The sequence below is a fragment of the Stegodyphus dumicola genome, chromosome 5, assembly GCF_044657685.1.
Source record: "Stegodyphus dumicola isolate Sdum_Otavi_A_Nest chromosome 5, ASM4465768v1".
Taxonomy (NCBI): Eukaryota; Metazoa; Arthropoda; class Arachnida; order Araneae; family Eresidae; genus Stegodyphus; species Stegodyphus dumicola.
The window spans coordinates 145,484,298-145,498,948 of NC_140772.1; the positions used below are offsets into that span (position 1 = coordinate 145,484,298).

Here is a 14,651-nt window from a genome sequence, read left to right on the forward strand (position 1 = left end):
GCAGAATGCGCAATTAAACGATGAAGAGAAGAATGCTGCCGATCGCGTCATTAAAGATCTTCAAGTTGTTTTCTCCCGCTCGTCTTCTGACGTGGGTCGAACTAGTTTGACGCAACATAGAATCGATACAGGCGATCATCACCCGATCAAGCAACATCCAAGACGCCTACCGTTTGCTAAACAGGAAGAGGTACGAACACTTTTAAAGGATATGGAAGAAAGCGATGTTATCGAGCCTTCAGCAAGTCCATGGGCATCTCCCATCGTTCTTGTCAGAAAGAAAGACGGCTCAACAAGATTTTGCGTTGACTATCGCCGGTTGAATGAGGTTACGAAGAAAGACAGTTACCCTCTTCCTAGAATTGACGACATTTTGGACACTCTTTCTGGAAGCAAGTGGTTCTCAACACTTGATTTAAAGAGTGGGTATTGGCAGGTAGAAATACACCCTGATGACCGAGAAAAGACGGCATTTACTACGGGACAAGGGCTTTGGCAATTCAAGGCGATGCCGTTTGGACTGTGTAATGCGCCGGCAACATTCGAACGTCTTATGGAGACTGTTTTGAAAGGCCTTTCCTACGAAGCCTGCCTGATATACCTGGACGACATCATCATCGTCGGAAAGAGTTTTGAAGAACATTTAGAAAATTTTAGGAAGGTGCTTCAGAAACTGAAAAAAGCCAATCTGAAGCTGAGCCCCGCTAAATGCAAATTGTTCCGAAAGGAAGTGACTTATCTGGGACATGTCATCTCTGCAGAAGGTGTACTCACGGATCCTGAAAAGATATCAGCGGTTAAATCCAGGGCACGTCCCGAAAATGTCCATCAGCTGAGAAGCTTCCTAGGGCTTTGCACCTACTATAGGAGATTCGTGAAGGACTTTTCTTCCATCGCAAGACCCCTTCACAAGCTGACAGAGAGCAAGCAAACGTTCTTGTGGACAAAAGAATGCGAGGATGCATTTAACAACTTAAAGGAAGCTTTAACATCTGCTCCAATCCTGACGTATCCTCAGCTCGACAGACCATTTATTCTCGACACGGACGCGAGCAATGACAGTGTCGGTGCGGTTTTGTCCTAAGAAATAGACGGCCAAGAACGTGTAGTAGCGTACTGGAGCAAGTGCTGGTCTAAACCGGAGAGGAATTACTGTGTCACCAGGAAAGAGTTGCTCGCCATAGTCAAAGCTGTAGAACATTTCCATCATTATCTATACGGCAGAAAATTCCTCCTCCGCACGGACCATGCATCATTAGCCTGGCTTTTAAATTTTAAGAATCTTGAGGGTCAAATAGCCAGGTGGATACAGAGACTGCAAGAATATGACATCACTATCCGTCATCGAAAGGGATCATCACACGGGAACGCCGACGCCCTGTCTAGAAGACCTTTGCCAGAAAGCTGCCGATATTGTTCCAGGGTGGAAGCGAAATACGAGCTGCTGACTCCGGTCGCAAGACAAATTACAACATCAACATCGGCTGATCGAGACCCGTGGAGTGATGATGAAGTCAGGAAAGACCAGCTGGAAGACCGTGACATTAAACCCATACTTGATTTAATAGAGTCATCAAACAGAAAACCTACATGGCAGGACATTTCTATCTGTAGTCCTACAACAAAACAATACTGGGCACTCTGGGATTCACTTCACATTCGAAACGGCGTCTTATACCGGAAATTCGAGTCGGATGATGGGAAGACGTGGGACCTCTGCCACGAACTGCTGATGGTAACAAATACATACTCGTTGTCATTGATTACTTCACCAAGTGGCCTGAAGCGTATCCTATTCCTGATCAAGAGGCTGTTACAGTAGCTGAGGTGATGATACAGCACTGGATTTCCAGGTTCGGGGTGCCTCTTCAGTTACATTCCGATCAGGGAAGGAATTTTACCTCGGTAGTAATCAAAGAACTATGCAAACTACTCGGCATTGACAAAACCCAAACGACGCCATTACATCCCCAGTCGGACGGCATGGTAGAGAGGTTCAATCGAACCATCCTTAATAACCTCTCATTAGTGGTTTCCAGAAGCCAGCAGGACTGGGACAAGAAATTACCACTCTTTTTACTGGCTTACCGCAGTGCTGTTCACGAGACTACCGGCTATTCCCCATCACAGATGGTCTTCGGTCGTGACCTTCGTCTGCCTTGTGATCTATTGTTTGGACGCCCTCCGGATTCTCCTTCATCGTCTGAGGAATATATTCAAGATCTCCAGGCCCGGTTTGAAGTGATGCACAACTTTGCACGAGAGAGAGTCAAATTGGCGACAGAGAAGATTAAGACCCGCTACGACACAAGAGCTATTGAACATCAATTCCACGAAGGAGACAAGGTGTGGTTGTGGAATCCGACTCGACGGAAAGGACTTTGTCCGAAATTACAGTCACCTTGGGATGGCCCGTACACAGTCCTAAATAGGCTGAATGACATCGTGGTTCGGATTCGTAAGTCTTCGAACTCTAAACCTAAAAAACCTTCGAACTCTAAAGTCGTTCATTACGACAGGTTAGCTCATTACTATGGCCATAGTACGTAATGTAAATAATTGTAAGTAGTATAAGACCATGGTCCTTTTTGTTTTTAAATGTATATTTGATTTGATTTGTATTTAGTATTTGATTTGCATTTAGTATTTGATTTGTATTTGATAGCATTTGATTTGTTTTATTTATTGCATTTATTGTTCATGTTGTTCATTATTGTAATGTAATGCTTATTAATGCATGTATGCCACAGTTGTAAGTTTAGCTTCCTGTTCAGGGATTGTACTGCCCGGGACGTGCAGTCCTTGGGAAGGGGGCAGTGTTACGAATTTGGTATTTAAAAAGCTAATGTTAGTTCAATTATAAATTAAATGGTTTTATTTCTCGCGCAGTGCAGCGCGTGACGAATATTAAAAGAAAGCTAAGCAGGAAAATTGAAAATACAAGAGCGCGTGCATTAAATAAATAAATATCTCTTTTTGATTTCGAGAAAGTACTGGAAAATTCTAGCGCGTGATTTTAAAATCTTATAAAAGGAGGCAAACATCTCAGTTCGCAGTAGTTGCTAAGTTTGTTGTTGTTTAGAAAACTACTCTTGTTGATTGTAGCGAATTCGCGGATTAGCGTTCTTTAGCTGTTTTGAATTACGTTCTACTGGACATTTGAGTAGTTAAAAGATAACTACTGTGAGATATTGTAATACTGAATGATAATTTGAGAAAATGTAAGCATTTTTGTTGTGATAATAATAAATTTTTGTTCATTTTTCATCGGACTTGTGCATTCATTTCATAACGAACTCGTACGCACGCAACAATACATTACTGAGAGCCTGCAAACACAAATTGTAAAACGAGTTTTCGAAACAGTACAGTGGTTGGCTTGTTTACACTTAGATGTCCATTGCAATGAAATGTTTCCATGGCGTATTTGAAGGGCTCGATTTGCAATAGCAAGAACTTGGCATCCAAAACATATCCTCAGCAATCATTCCGCTAATGTCAATGGCAAGCAACTTAATAAGAGAATAAAACTGTATGCATAACATTTGGCCCATTTCACTTTGACTGCAAAGAAAGAAAATTTAAATGTTTACCTAACAAACCTAACGGTTTTGGTAATTGCATGACAACTAAATATTCACTAAAACTCGAAAACTGTTTTAATGTTTGGCTCTGAAACCGCCGTACCTTCCACAACGGCGTGGAAAAGACAGTGATCATTGTTAAAAAATACCGCTAGTACTTTTTGGCAGGTTCTTACATGATTTACGTGTAAATACGGCTGGCTTTTACATTTATTTTTTTCTTCTAAACATTGGTCATTGTCTGCCCATATTTTAAGATTACACGTTAATATATAAAAGTATCGTTCAAAATATTCATTGACGTATGCGCTCGATTTTTTAATATATGTTGCGGTCACTTTAAATTAATATCTGTATGAGTTAAAGAAATGTAGAAAGCAACGAGCGAATGAAGGACAAGAATCGAAAGATAACTTCTTTGTAACCATTTACAGAAAATGTAATAACTGGTTTAATTGGACTGGGTGATGAAAAATCTTCCATCATTTTCATATTTTGGTATATTGGCTTTAGAGCATGAAATAAAGCAAGCTCAAAATATGACCTAAACGTCATCATGAAATCAACAGTAGCAGTTAGATACTCACTTCTCGGAAGTTATATCAGAGCGTGAAATAAATGAAGCTGGATGTATATAAATTGGCAAGATATAATATCGTTGAAACAAACGTAATTTTCCGGGAAACTTTTGTTACAGATCTGGTGGCATGGGCAATCCAATGTAATTCTGAACCCAAATGGCTGTCTGAAAATGGAAATTGTCAGATTCTCGGAAAGAAGAAAAAACTGAAGTCAATCATTAAATCAAGAGCTAATTTTTTCTACATCAAAGAAAACTTTTGACCTAATCTGTAAACGATAGAACATAATTTGTTAGATATAGTCACTTTGTCGACATGGGATTCGGTAAAATAGATGAAAGTTGTAAAATATTTATTCATTTTAATTTACCAGGTATTTTATGGTTACGCATCTTTACTGTGAGTTCTCTCTTACCTCTTCCCTGTCAAAATGTAAACCTTAGTTCGTGCGTATTTAAATGAGGTAGAAAAAGGTAGTATTAAGGGAGGTTTTAGATTAGAACGTGTACGGCTTGCTGAAGGACACATTACCAGTTCGAATTCTACGATAGCAGTCTGTCGTTATTGTTGTATATTCTTGGCAATAGTACTTGTCCTCCTCGTATATGATTCAGTGAACTTCGCGTTAATAATTTCTCTGCAGCCTTTGGGCTAGCTTAATATTTAGCTAATTTTTTTTAATAGAAATACCTTACTTTTAAATTGCAAAAAAAAAAATAAAAAAACATGCGTTTAAAAATCGCGATGCAGTCTTAACTGGTGGCATATATATATATATATATATATATATATATATATATATATATATATATATATATATATATATATATATATATTTTTCATTTTTCTATTCAGTCGTTTTTCAGCTAATCACCTCAACGCTCAGTTTTCTTACTAAGATGGCTTTAAAAACTTATTTTGCCTTCTTAATATTAACACTCTGTGCGTTTACTTTATTTATTAAATATGATACTTTTTGCCCCTTAAACCACCTAAAATTGGATTCAACTACAAAATTACAATATATTTCACAGCAGCATAAATTTAGAATATCCGATAAACGGTCTCGCGTGCTGGAAATAAAAATGTTTTATTCGGTACAGTGTTGCCACTGCTCGCTGGGTTTGTTAATAAAAAATTTGTTTTACAAAATATGAAATAGGTAATAATTCCAAATTCGGCTTTCCATGGGGCCTTGCTGGGGTGAAGGGCAGCGCTACTCTAAATCTGATGGTTATCGGAACAGTTGTTTCTTCACAGTGCGGAAAACCTACATACATCCACGCAGATTCTTCTTATTGAATTCCTTTAAATAAAATACAGTGCGATAATATTTGGTGGGAATAATCTGAAAACTGATACAGCGCATTTAAATGTTTCGAATCAAACTGTCGTTTCGAGACTGATATCCCGTTCAAGATAAACGTCCATTTTGGGGTAATAAGTACAATATGCGAAACAACTGCAAAATTAGCAAAAAAAAAGCTATTGTAGAGAATTCAATCGCAAAAAGAGAATGATTCAATCGCAAAAAGAGATGACACCAAATTACGTGTAATTACGGAGGAGGTGATTAGGCTACAGGCGAGGTTGAGAATGTTTTGACTTTTATATTTGAAATGGTAAATTTCCTTTATTAACTGTTATTAGCTATTGTTGTATGTATAATATCCAATCTGTACAAGCAGAATTCGTAAACAGTGCAAGAATGCATTTAATCATTTAAACAGTCCCTTGTGTCAAACGACTCGCAAACATTTTACCAATAAGTTAAGTAATTTCGGAAATATACGAAAAGATTTTTGGTATGAAAGTGTTTCTTCAGGAAAGGGCTCTTTCAGTTTCACAAGAGTATTTCTTGACTTGCAAGTCTGATATCCAAATTAATATGGGTTTCGTAATACTTAATAAATATTTTTAGAGCCACAGCGCATTTAGAGAGGGGCCTTGCAAAGATCAACATTAGAATTATACGTATCGAGTGCTCTTGGAAAAATTAGTAGCCTTCAGAGATGCTATTTTATAAATGTTTGTAGAAAAGGAGAATTAATATTTGTTAAATTCATTTTATCGTTTAGGCTACTAAGTCGATATTTTAAATTTTTACGTTTATTAAGGTACTGTTAAATAGTTTAAATTTGTTTTCATTTTTCATAATAAGCCGAATCATGAAAGAAAGAGATTGCTTACCAGTCGAAAATGCATGTTTTTAATTATTTTTCCTTTAATGATCTTTTTTAAAACTTTTGTATGGGAACTTATATTATTTCATTAAAATTTTTTGAAATAGATTTGATAAGATCGAATGAAGTGTCAAGAATTTAAGAAAATGCTAAACATTTCTCTGACTCCGATAAAATTAACATTTAATTTTCATTTCTCATATCGAAATTCACAAATAGGAAACCAGGCATTGTTCTTTTTCATTTCATGGTGTTCTAATTTTTCCACTTCAACTGAACTTTATCAGAAACTAGATGATGATGCAATAAATCGATGTCATCGAAACGACACTACTATATTAGTAGTGTTCCTTTATAGGAAATTATCAATATTATAGGTTTTTATAAACAAGATTTTATGCCGCTGTTTACATCAACATCCACACGTTTGATATTTTAATATAAATATTTAATTTTCCTTTGCAGTTAATAACAAAACTTTTGCCTTAGTATATGGCTCTACAATTGCATTGCTTTTATTTCTGAGAATGCATATTTTTATAGTTATTATATCCATGCTCACCCCAAACCCAATACGGTAATTTAAGTAAAGTGTCCGTGAATATCTGTAGTCGAAGAATATAAAGCCGTAGATGGCAACACAGGGAATTTCTGAAGACAGCGTAGACGCATTGTATTTTAATATTAAATAAACAAATCTTGTACTCTATATATAGAAAGTATTGCCCGCTTATTGCATACCAGTTTTCTCGTCCGCCTATACGGTATAAAAGTTTGTCTCTTTCTTGCTCAGGATACATTTAGTTTCTAAGTTTAATTGTTTTACTTTTTTGAATGAAACTGCATTGCTTCTTAGATGTAAAGCGGTGGTTTTGTAATGTCTTGGTGTGGAGAAAATGTTTTTCCGTGATTACTAATTTTATGTAACATATATCCGAACTTTTTGGAAAGGTGAGTGCCGACATTTCTCCTTTTAGTGTTACATGTGTGAACTTATAAGAAACTTCCGAAATTCTTATCTAAGGAAATTTTTCTCAAAAATATGGGTAAACCAGACCGGCTTCATGAAGTAAAAAATTCAGCAATTTGAACGTTTTATTGCGAAACTTTCTTTCCCGGAGGACATTGCACCAAGCTCCAGTTTTTTATTGTTCCATTTACGGGGATTAAGAAGGCTAATGAGCACGTAACCCAGTGAACCAGCTGTTGTGTCGATGGCGAAAAGGAAGAAGGCAGACAATAAATTGCTATAAAAGTTGCTTAATTTTGAACTCTCCACTCCCACGATTTAGACTCCGTGCTTGTTCTTCCTTGCTTATTGACGCTGAAAAATTAAACTGTGTAGATTAGAGATGATGGGATGAACATAAGTCTGAATAAAATTACATGAAAGAGGGAAGCCGAATAAACAGTGAAAGATTCCTTGGGAGATGTGTTGCAAACGGCCTACTTCCGTTTACTAGCGTATTTTTGACATTTTCGCTGACATTGAATTTACAGATGAAACGCCTACTAAATTTCTTTAAGAATGCTTTACTATTCCCAAATTCAGGATCCCGGTGCAGTTATTTATTGCATAATTCAGCAAACCTGAATTTTTTATGCAAAATTCTAAGTGGCAGAGCGAGCAGGAATTGTGTAGAAAATTGATGTAGTTTTATTCCGGGATAAAATTTTCTTACAAAGTGAAATAGCTAGTACTATTACACTTTCCAGTTTCCTCCTCTCGTATTGCAGTTTTAAAGCATTATTTTTATTCCTTCCCATTTCAACTAAAACTGTCAGTGAAATTCAGTCACTAAACATTGTGGTCGAGCGGAAACAAATAAGAAAAGCTACCTTCAATATCGATGCAGTGGTGAATAGGAAAAATTTGACAGAAGCAAAGATTTAGAAATAAAATATTTAGGAATGAGATTACTATGAACGAGTGCTACTTCAACGAGTGTTTCGTAAAGTTAATTTAAAATAAAAACTCGGATGCAAATTTAAAGGTTCAAATCCCGCGAACGGGCTGGCTGCATGGGCGTTTTCGTGGTTTTCCCCATGTGTAACGTGCATACGAGCCAGTTTCCCTTAGAAAGTCCTCCACGAAGGCATCTCTCCCTTTAGGCAGATAGCTCTCGTGTGCTTTGCCATAATTACGGATGATCTGCTCGGAGGATTCGACAGAAGGAGAGAGGCTTGTGACTCGATTAGTTTTCATTATTATCATTTTTTTCTTTTCTGCGAACAAAACGGGGAAATCCCTTTTTATGTCTATGTATAAATTAGAGTAATGTAACATTTCCACTTGTGTGAAATATCGAAAAACATCTCGACATTGAATGATCCGTGCTCCGATTATTTCAACTGTAACGTGCACTTTGTAACCTAGTGGGTTGCAATATATTGAATCTCGAGAACATAGAGTCCGCGATTTTATTTTTCGTTAAGTACGGATACCAAAATTTTGAAAGCAAAACGAAAGTCGCGTTTAGGGTACAGAAATAGCTCAGTCGTATTTAGGGTGCAGATTTAGAATAAAATCGCATTTAGGTTACAGATATTAGTCGCCCAGATATAGCTCAGAAGATTGAAAACGAAAGTTTTAAAGATGGTTTGATTTAATGATGGTTTGGTTCAGATTTATGTACGGGATCCATTTTCCATAGTAACGAAAAATGCTGCTGGTCGGATTAAATGAGATTTAGCTGAACTTTATGATTTACTTGAGAGCAAGCTCATGGCCCTCGAAAGCTCAAAGGTAGAACTAAGGAAGAGTTTGCTGAATTTTTGGAGCCACTTGTTGAGTCCTGCTTACCAGAAACTGTTCAATGGATGATGCTTCGTCCCAGCAAGATAGTGCGCGCTCTTTGGATAAACGTTTGTGCTTTCTTCGAAACCAAGTGCAAAGGGAGGAAAGGATTAAGCTCGCACGTAGCCGGGTCGGGAGCTTCCCTTTCTGCTCATTCACGTCCACATTCTGATGTTCCCTATTGCTCTACAGCTGCTGCCTTCGTAAATTTCCAAGGCAATACAGGTAGGCGGAATTTAGGTTGTATTTTTTGTTAGAAATCCCACAATTCTGCCGAATGTTTTTCTGCTCGCAAAATGTGTTTAGAAGATAAACTAAAGCCTTTGGTGCAAACGCCTGTCTATTTTCGCCGCCTACGAGTTGGACATAGCTCACAGGCCTTCAGAAAAAAAGTAAAATGTTTAACATGTGTATAAATTTCACTATACCAATATGTGCTCTAATAGCGAAACTGTAAAGCGAAATGAAACTGAAAGTACTGTTTTTTCAAGTAATGCATTGTCTAATCAGCTAACTGTTAATAAAAATGTGTATTTGCAAACATTTGATTTAAAAATAGTTTTCGAAGGTACACAACTTACAGTTCGTACGATTTTCGACAGTAGTTCACATAATCTTATCTTTCAGAAAGGGTCATCACGTTTTTGCAACTGCGTCCCAAATAGAAACAAACCATTCTTGGGGAGAGAGAGACAAGTCCTAATTGCCATTTAGTGTTTGATGTTAATTTAAGAAATTTTGAGGGAACGTATGAACATAACTTTGAAGTACTTACTCATAACAAAATATGCGAATCTGTTCCAAAAATAGTTGATCACAATACCCTAAATTAAAAGGTAGAAATATCACCTTGTCTGATTTGCAAGCTAAGGAATATAACATTGAATTACTTTTAGGAGCAGATGCCATCGGGGACATTATTGCTGGCAGCTCTCTGAAACTGCACTCGGGTGTGTCTGTAGTGGCGACTGAATTCGGATACACTGTGATTGGTAAAGTAAACAGCTTATCTGAAAAATCTACTTCAGCTACTATTCTAGCATTACTGGAAAATAATTTGTTCAACAATATAGTGTCGTTGCATTCCTCTAATCTTGTGTAACCGAACTCTGGAATTTAGATGCCATTGACATAACAGACCCAACCGAAGATGTTAAACTAGAACTTGCTCACACCAACACAGTTAAGCAATTCAAAGAGATATTAAATTTTCTTTCCGATGGCCGATATGAATTGCCACCATCCTTTAAATTTGAAATTCTGTTACCTAACAATAAATCTATGACCTTTAAAAGTCACAAAAGAATGTGTCGACGAATTGATGAGAAAATCAGTTAGGTGAATATAAGGTAGTTTTTGAAGCAACGGGAAGATCTAAAAGTAATAGAAAAGAATTTAGTATGCTTGATTTTTTTCGCCATTTATTTTAACAGAAAGTTGCTTAGTAAGATTTTGTCCAGGTTTATTATTTGTCATGATTCTAGATTTGGAGGATGAAATTTCAAGTTTAATTTTCTTGCATTCTTGCTGGAATATGGCTATTATTTCTTGACAATTTCTTCGAAGGATTAAATGGGACCTTCCACTCATAACAAATGCGACATCATCGGCGAAAGCAGTAATTTTAGCAAAAGGAAGCCAAGCACTTTTTATAATTTTATTAAATGTAATATTCCATAATTCTGCGCTTATACATGCGCCTTGTGAACATCCACGAACTTGTTTTCTTCTGATTAAAGAATTATTATATAAAATGAGACTATGCCGATTATCAAGGAAATTATTGATAATTTAATAGATATTATAAGTACATTCAATATTTCTAAGTGCTTCTTTAATTGAGGGCCGCCATAATGAATCAAAGGCTGATTTGAGACCTAAGCTGATTATTGCGGAGTGTAGGTTATTGATTTTATTAACATGGATTTGGTTTAGGACTGCACTGGTTGCATGAATGGTAGATTTTTGCTGCCTAAATCCACACTGATTTTCATTAATGAATTTATGATGGTGAAAATGGTATTCAAGTCTTCCTATAATACAACTTTCAGATTTTCTCCAAGGGATGGTAGAAGGTTAATTGGCCGATAGGAATTAGGATTTTCATGAGCTTTGTTCTTTTTGAGGAAGAGTATGTTTTGTCTTGTTTTATAGCAGTCTTGAAAAATACCAAGTTGGAGACATTTATTGCAGATTAGAATTAGCTTAGGATTACTTTTATGTATAATTTGATAGCAGATTCTATCTGGTCCAGGAGCATTTTCGTTATTGAGTTTTTTAATAAATAGATTGAGTTCCATGGCTGTAAATGTGTTATCATTTTCTTGGAAGTAGATTACAACGAATTAATCTTTGTTCAGTTAAATCATCATATATGTTTTCTTTTGGTAGAATAACATCTACAATGTTTTCTAAAGTGATCTTCGTAACATTTTTATCATTATTTCCCCTATTAGTGACTGTAAGTTGCGTTGGGTGGAAGATTTTGTTGGTTTCAATTTTGTACAATGAGCCATACGTATACTGGTTGTTTGAACAATAGTTGCACCATGCTTAAAGCTTTGCAGACATTATTTGCTTTTTATATGGGGCTTTTCGTTTTTTGTATTTTTGAAGTAGGTTGAGTCGTTCTTCATTAGTTTGCGATGATTTCAGTTTTCTTCGTAATGCTCGTGTTTTGTGTTTGACTTAGCGGAGTTCTTTCGACACCAGTTGATTTTTATAATGGGTATTGATGATCTTTTGAAGAAGGTACGTTCGTAGGTATCTTGAAACTTTCTGATAAGTTCCTTGGTAATATTATTAAGTTCTGTTTTGGTTGTACACAGAATAATAGCATTTAAAAAGTCATTTGAAATTGGATTGAACTTTTGTTGAAATTTCTTTTTTTTTTGTTATTATTGATTTTAAATCTGGTAAGTGCAGTAAAGGACGTATATTCAGTTATATCAAAAGAGATATATTTGTTATAAGATTCGGTATGTTCATCTAGTATTGATCTGTTGTTAATTTTATTATCAAGATGTGTTGTAGAAATAAGAAGATCAGTCCAATAATTATTGTAGGTATTATCAAAGGTAGGTCGGTCAGTAAAATGATTATGTAGAATGAGATTGTTTGCATTTAAAAATTCTTCAAGTATTTCTCCTCTGTGGTCTCCTCTGATCGGTTTGTAAGTATCCCCATTAAGTACTATGGGAGTTAAAGTCTCCACAAAAAACATGCGGACTATTATTATTGTTGTAAGATTTCATTTAGTATGGATAAGGTTTGATTTGGATTTTTGACGGAGATATATAGATACTAGTAATAAGAAGCTGAGATGCATTAGTATTGATTGAAATTGTGATTATATCTCGAGTATTAATAATTATTGTAGAATTCCATTTATTGTTTGGAATGAATATGGCTGTACGAGGAGATAAAACACCCGTTGAAGCATGACGTTGAATAATTGCCCAGTTATTTGGACTTCTTCCTAATTTGCCAGTGATGCAATAATGTTCTTGATTTATAATAAAATCTGCCAGATAATCTACTTGATACTGACATAGTTGGTCGGTGGCGGTCTTTGCTCTTTGAAGATTTATTTTGAGAAAGCGGATGCCATTCTTATTCTTTTTATTGATGGAAAGGGTCTATAGATAGTCTGCAGGATCTTGCATTATTGTTGATAATATGTATTGGATTTTACTCGTCTAACTTTTGTTTGATATGTGGGTGGACCAGGAAATAGCTAAAGCTGGATGTTTACAGTCAAATTTTGTTTCATACTTTTTATTGTTAATCCAACAGATTATGCAGGACGGAGTTTGGGAATAACAGCAAGAAACATATTTTCCGCCGTAGAATGAGCATTTTGGTTGGTTTGTCTTATGAGAGAAATCCTGACAGACTTGACATCTGCGTACACCGATAAACTCGGTTATTTTATTGGTGCGCCATCCAATATATATTTGTTTTTTACTCATAAAATTTTGGAAAGTTTGACCGTGACATTTTATGATCCATTTATCGATATTATTTTGATAATTCAGTTTAAATAAAGGCCTTAGGTGGGAAATATTTGATTATGTTTCTTGGGCTATAATTTGAATCAGTTCATCAGAGTTGAAATTTTTTGGAGTATTATGAATTGTGCATTTTGGTATTGTGGCTTCCGGAAGTTTTACGTTAACTATATCTTTTGCAACTGTTTTGGCAATGAGGTTATAGCTGATTTTTTCTATACCTTCTGGCTTATGACAGTGTATTGCAAAGCTTCCTTGAAGAAAGGTGTTTATTCTTTTGACGTTGATATTTAATGCTTGCAGTGGTATTATTTGCAGTGGTATATGATTTATTTGTTCTATTTTTCTTTTTCGGGTCTTGCTTCGTTTGGTCATTAAATCAATCGTTCTACAGTCGTTATCCAGTTCTGGCTCTTTTCGCAGTTCATCCGGTTTCCTTTTCGGGTTTGACAGTTCTTTTCCGGTTCCTGCTGGTTTTGCAGATTTGGATTATTTTCCGTTTTTTGCTTCTTTTCCAGGTATTGCGTCTTTTCTGACTCATCTATCTTTCCAGTTCTGGCATCTTTTCCGGCTCTTGCTTCTTTTCCATTTTTTGCATTTTTTCCAGTTTCTTCTTCTTTTTCAGTTCTTCTTTGTTTTTTAGTTTTTGCATTTTTTCCAGTTTCTTCTGCCTTTTCAGTTCTTCTTTGTTCACTTGTTTTTGTATCTCTTCCAGTTGTTTCTCTATTTTCAGTTCTTCTTTCTTTTCTAGTTTTTGTATCTCCTCCAGTTTTTTCTTGTTTTTCAGTTCTTCTTTCTTTTCTAGTTTTTGAATCCATTCCAGTGTTTGCTTCTTTTTCAGTTCTTGCTTCTTTTCTAGTTTCTGTTGCTTCTCCAGTTTTTGTTTGTTTTTCAGTTCTTCCTTCTTTTCCAGTTTTTGCTTCTTTTTCTGCTCTTGTTTCATTTTCAGTTCTTGCTTCTTTTCCATTTTTTGCTTCGCTTCCTGCTCTTGCTTCGTTTTCAGTTCTTGCTTCTTTTCCAGTTCTTGTATCTTCTCCGGTTCTTGCTTCTTTTCTAGTTTTTGTATCTTTTCCAGCTTTTGCTTCTTTTCTAGTTTTTGTGTCAATTCCAGTTTTTTCTTGTTTTTCAGTTCTTGCTTCTTTTCCAGTTTCTCCTTCTTTTCCAGTTTCTCCTTCTTTTCCGGTTCTTCCTTTTTATTCAGTTCTTGTTTCTTTTCCAGTTCTTGCTTCTTTTGCAGTTTCTCCTTCTTTTCCGGTTCTTCCTTTTTATTCAGTTCTTGTTTCTTTTCCAGTTCTTGCATCTTTTCCGGTTCTCGCTTCTTTTCTAGTTCTCTCTCGGTTTCCAGTTTTTGCTCCTTTTCATGATCACAAGGAGGGTTTTCCAATCTACAAAATAATCAGTATATCTTTATTTCAGTAGTAAAAAAGTGAAAGTAATGCAACGACGATCACGTTTAACATGTACAACACTTTAATATTTAGATACTATATAACACT

At 35.8% G+C, this 14,651-nt stretch overlaps 1 protein-coding gene and 1 pseudogene across 3 annotated transcripts in view; one reads left to right on the forward strand and one right to left on the reverse strand.

The window, feature by feature from the left end:
* Window positions 1-14,651, forward strand: part of LOC146997269 (cullin-5-like) — a 572,661-nt pseudogene that overhangs the window by 367,453 nt on the left and 190,557 nt on the right. The window lies entirely within an intron of this gene.
* The window catches only part of LOC146997274 (uncharacterized), a 114,379-nt gene continuing 113,282 nt past the window's right edge, over window positions 13,555-14,651 (reverse strand). For both annotated transcript variants that reach the window (XM_085816305.1, XM_085816304.1), the window contains exon 3: window positions 13,555-14,540. In XM_085816305.1, the coding sequence (XP_085672431.1) occupies window positions 13,697-14,455 (759 nt within the window). In that variant the 5' untranslated portion in view covers window positions 14,456-14,540 and the 3' untranslated portion in view covers window positions 13,555-13,696. The remainder of the gene's footprint in view (window positions 14,541-14,651) is intronic.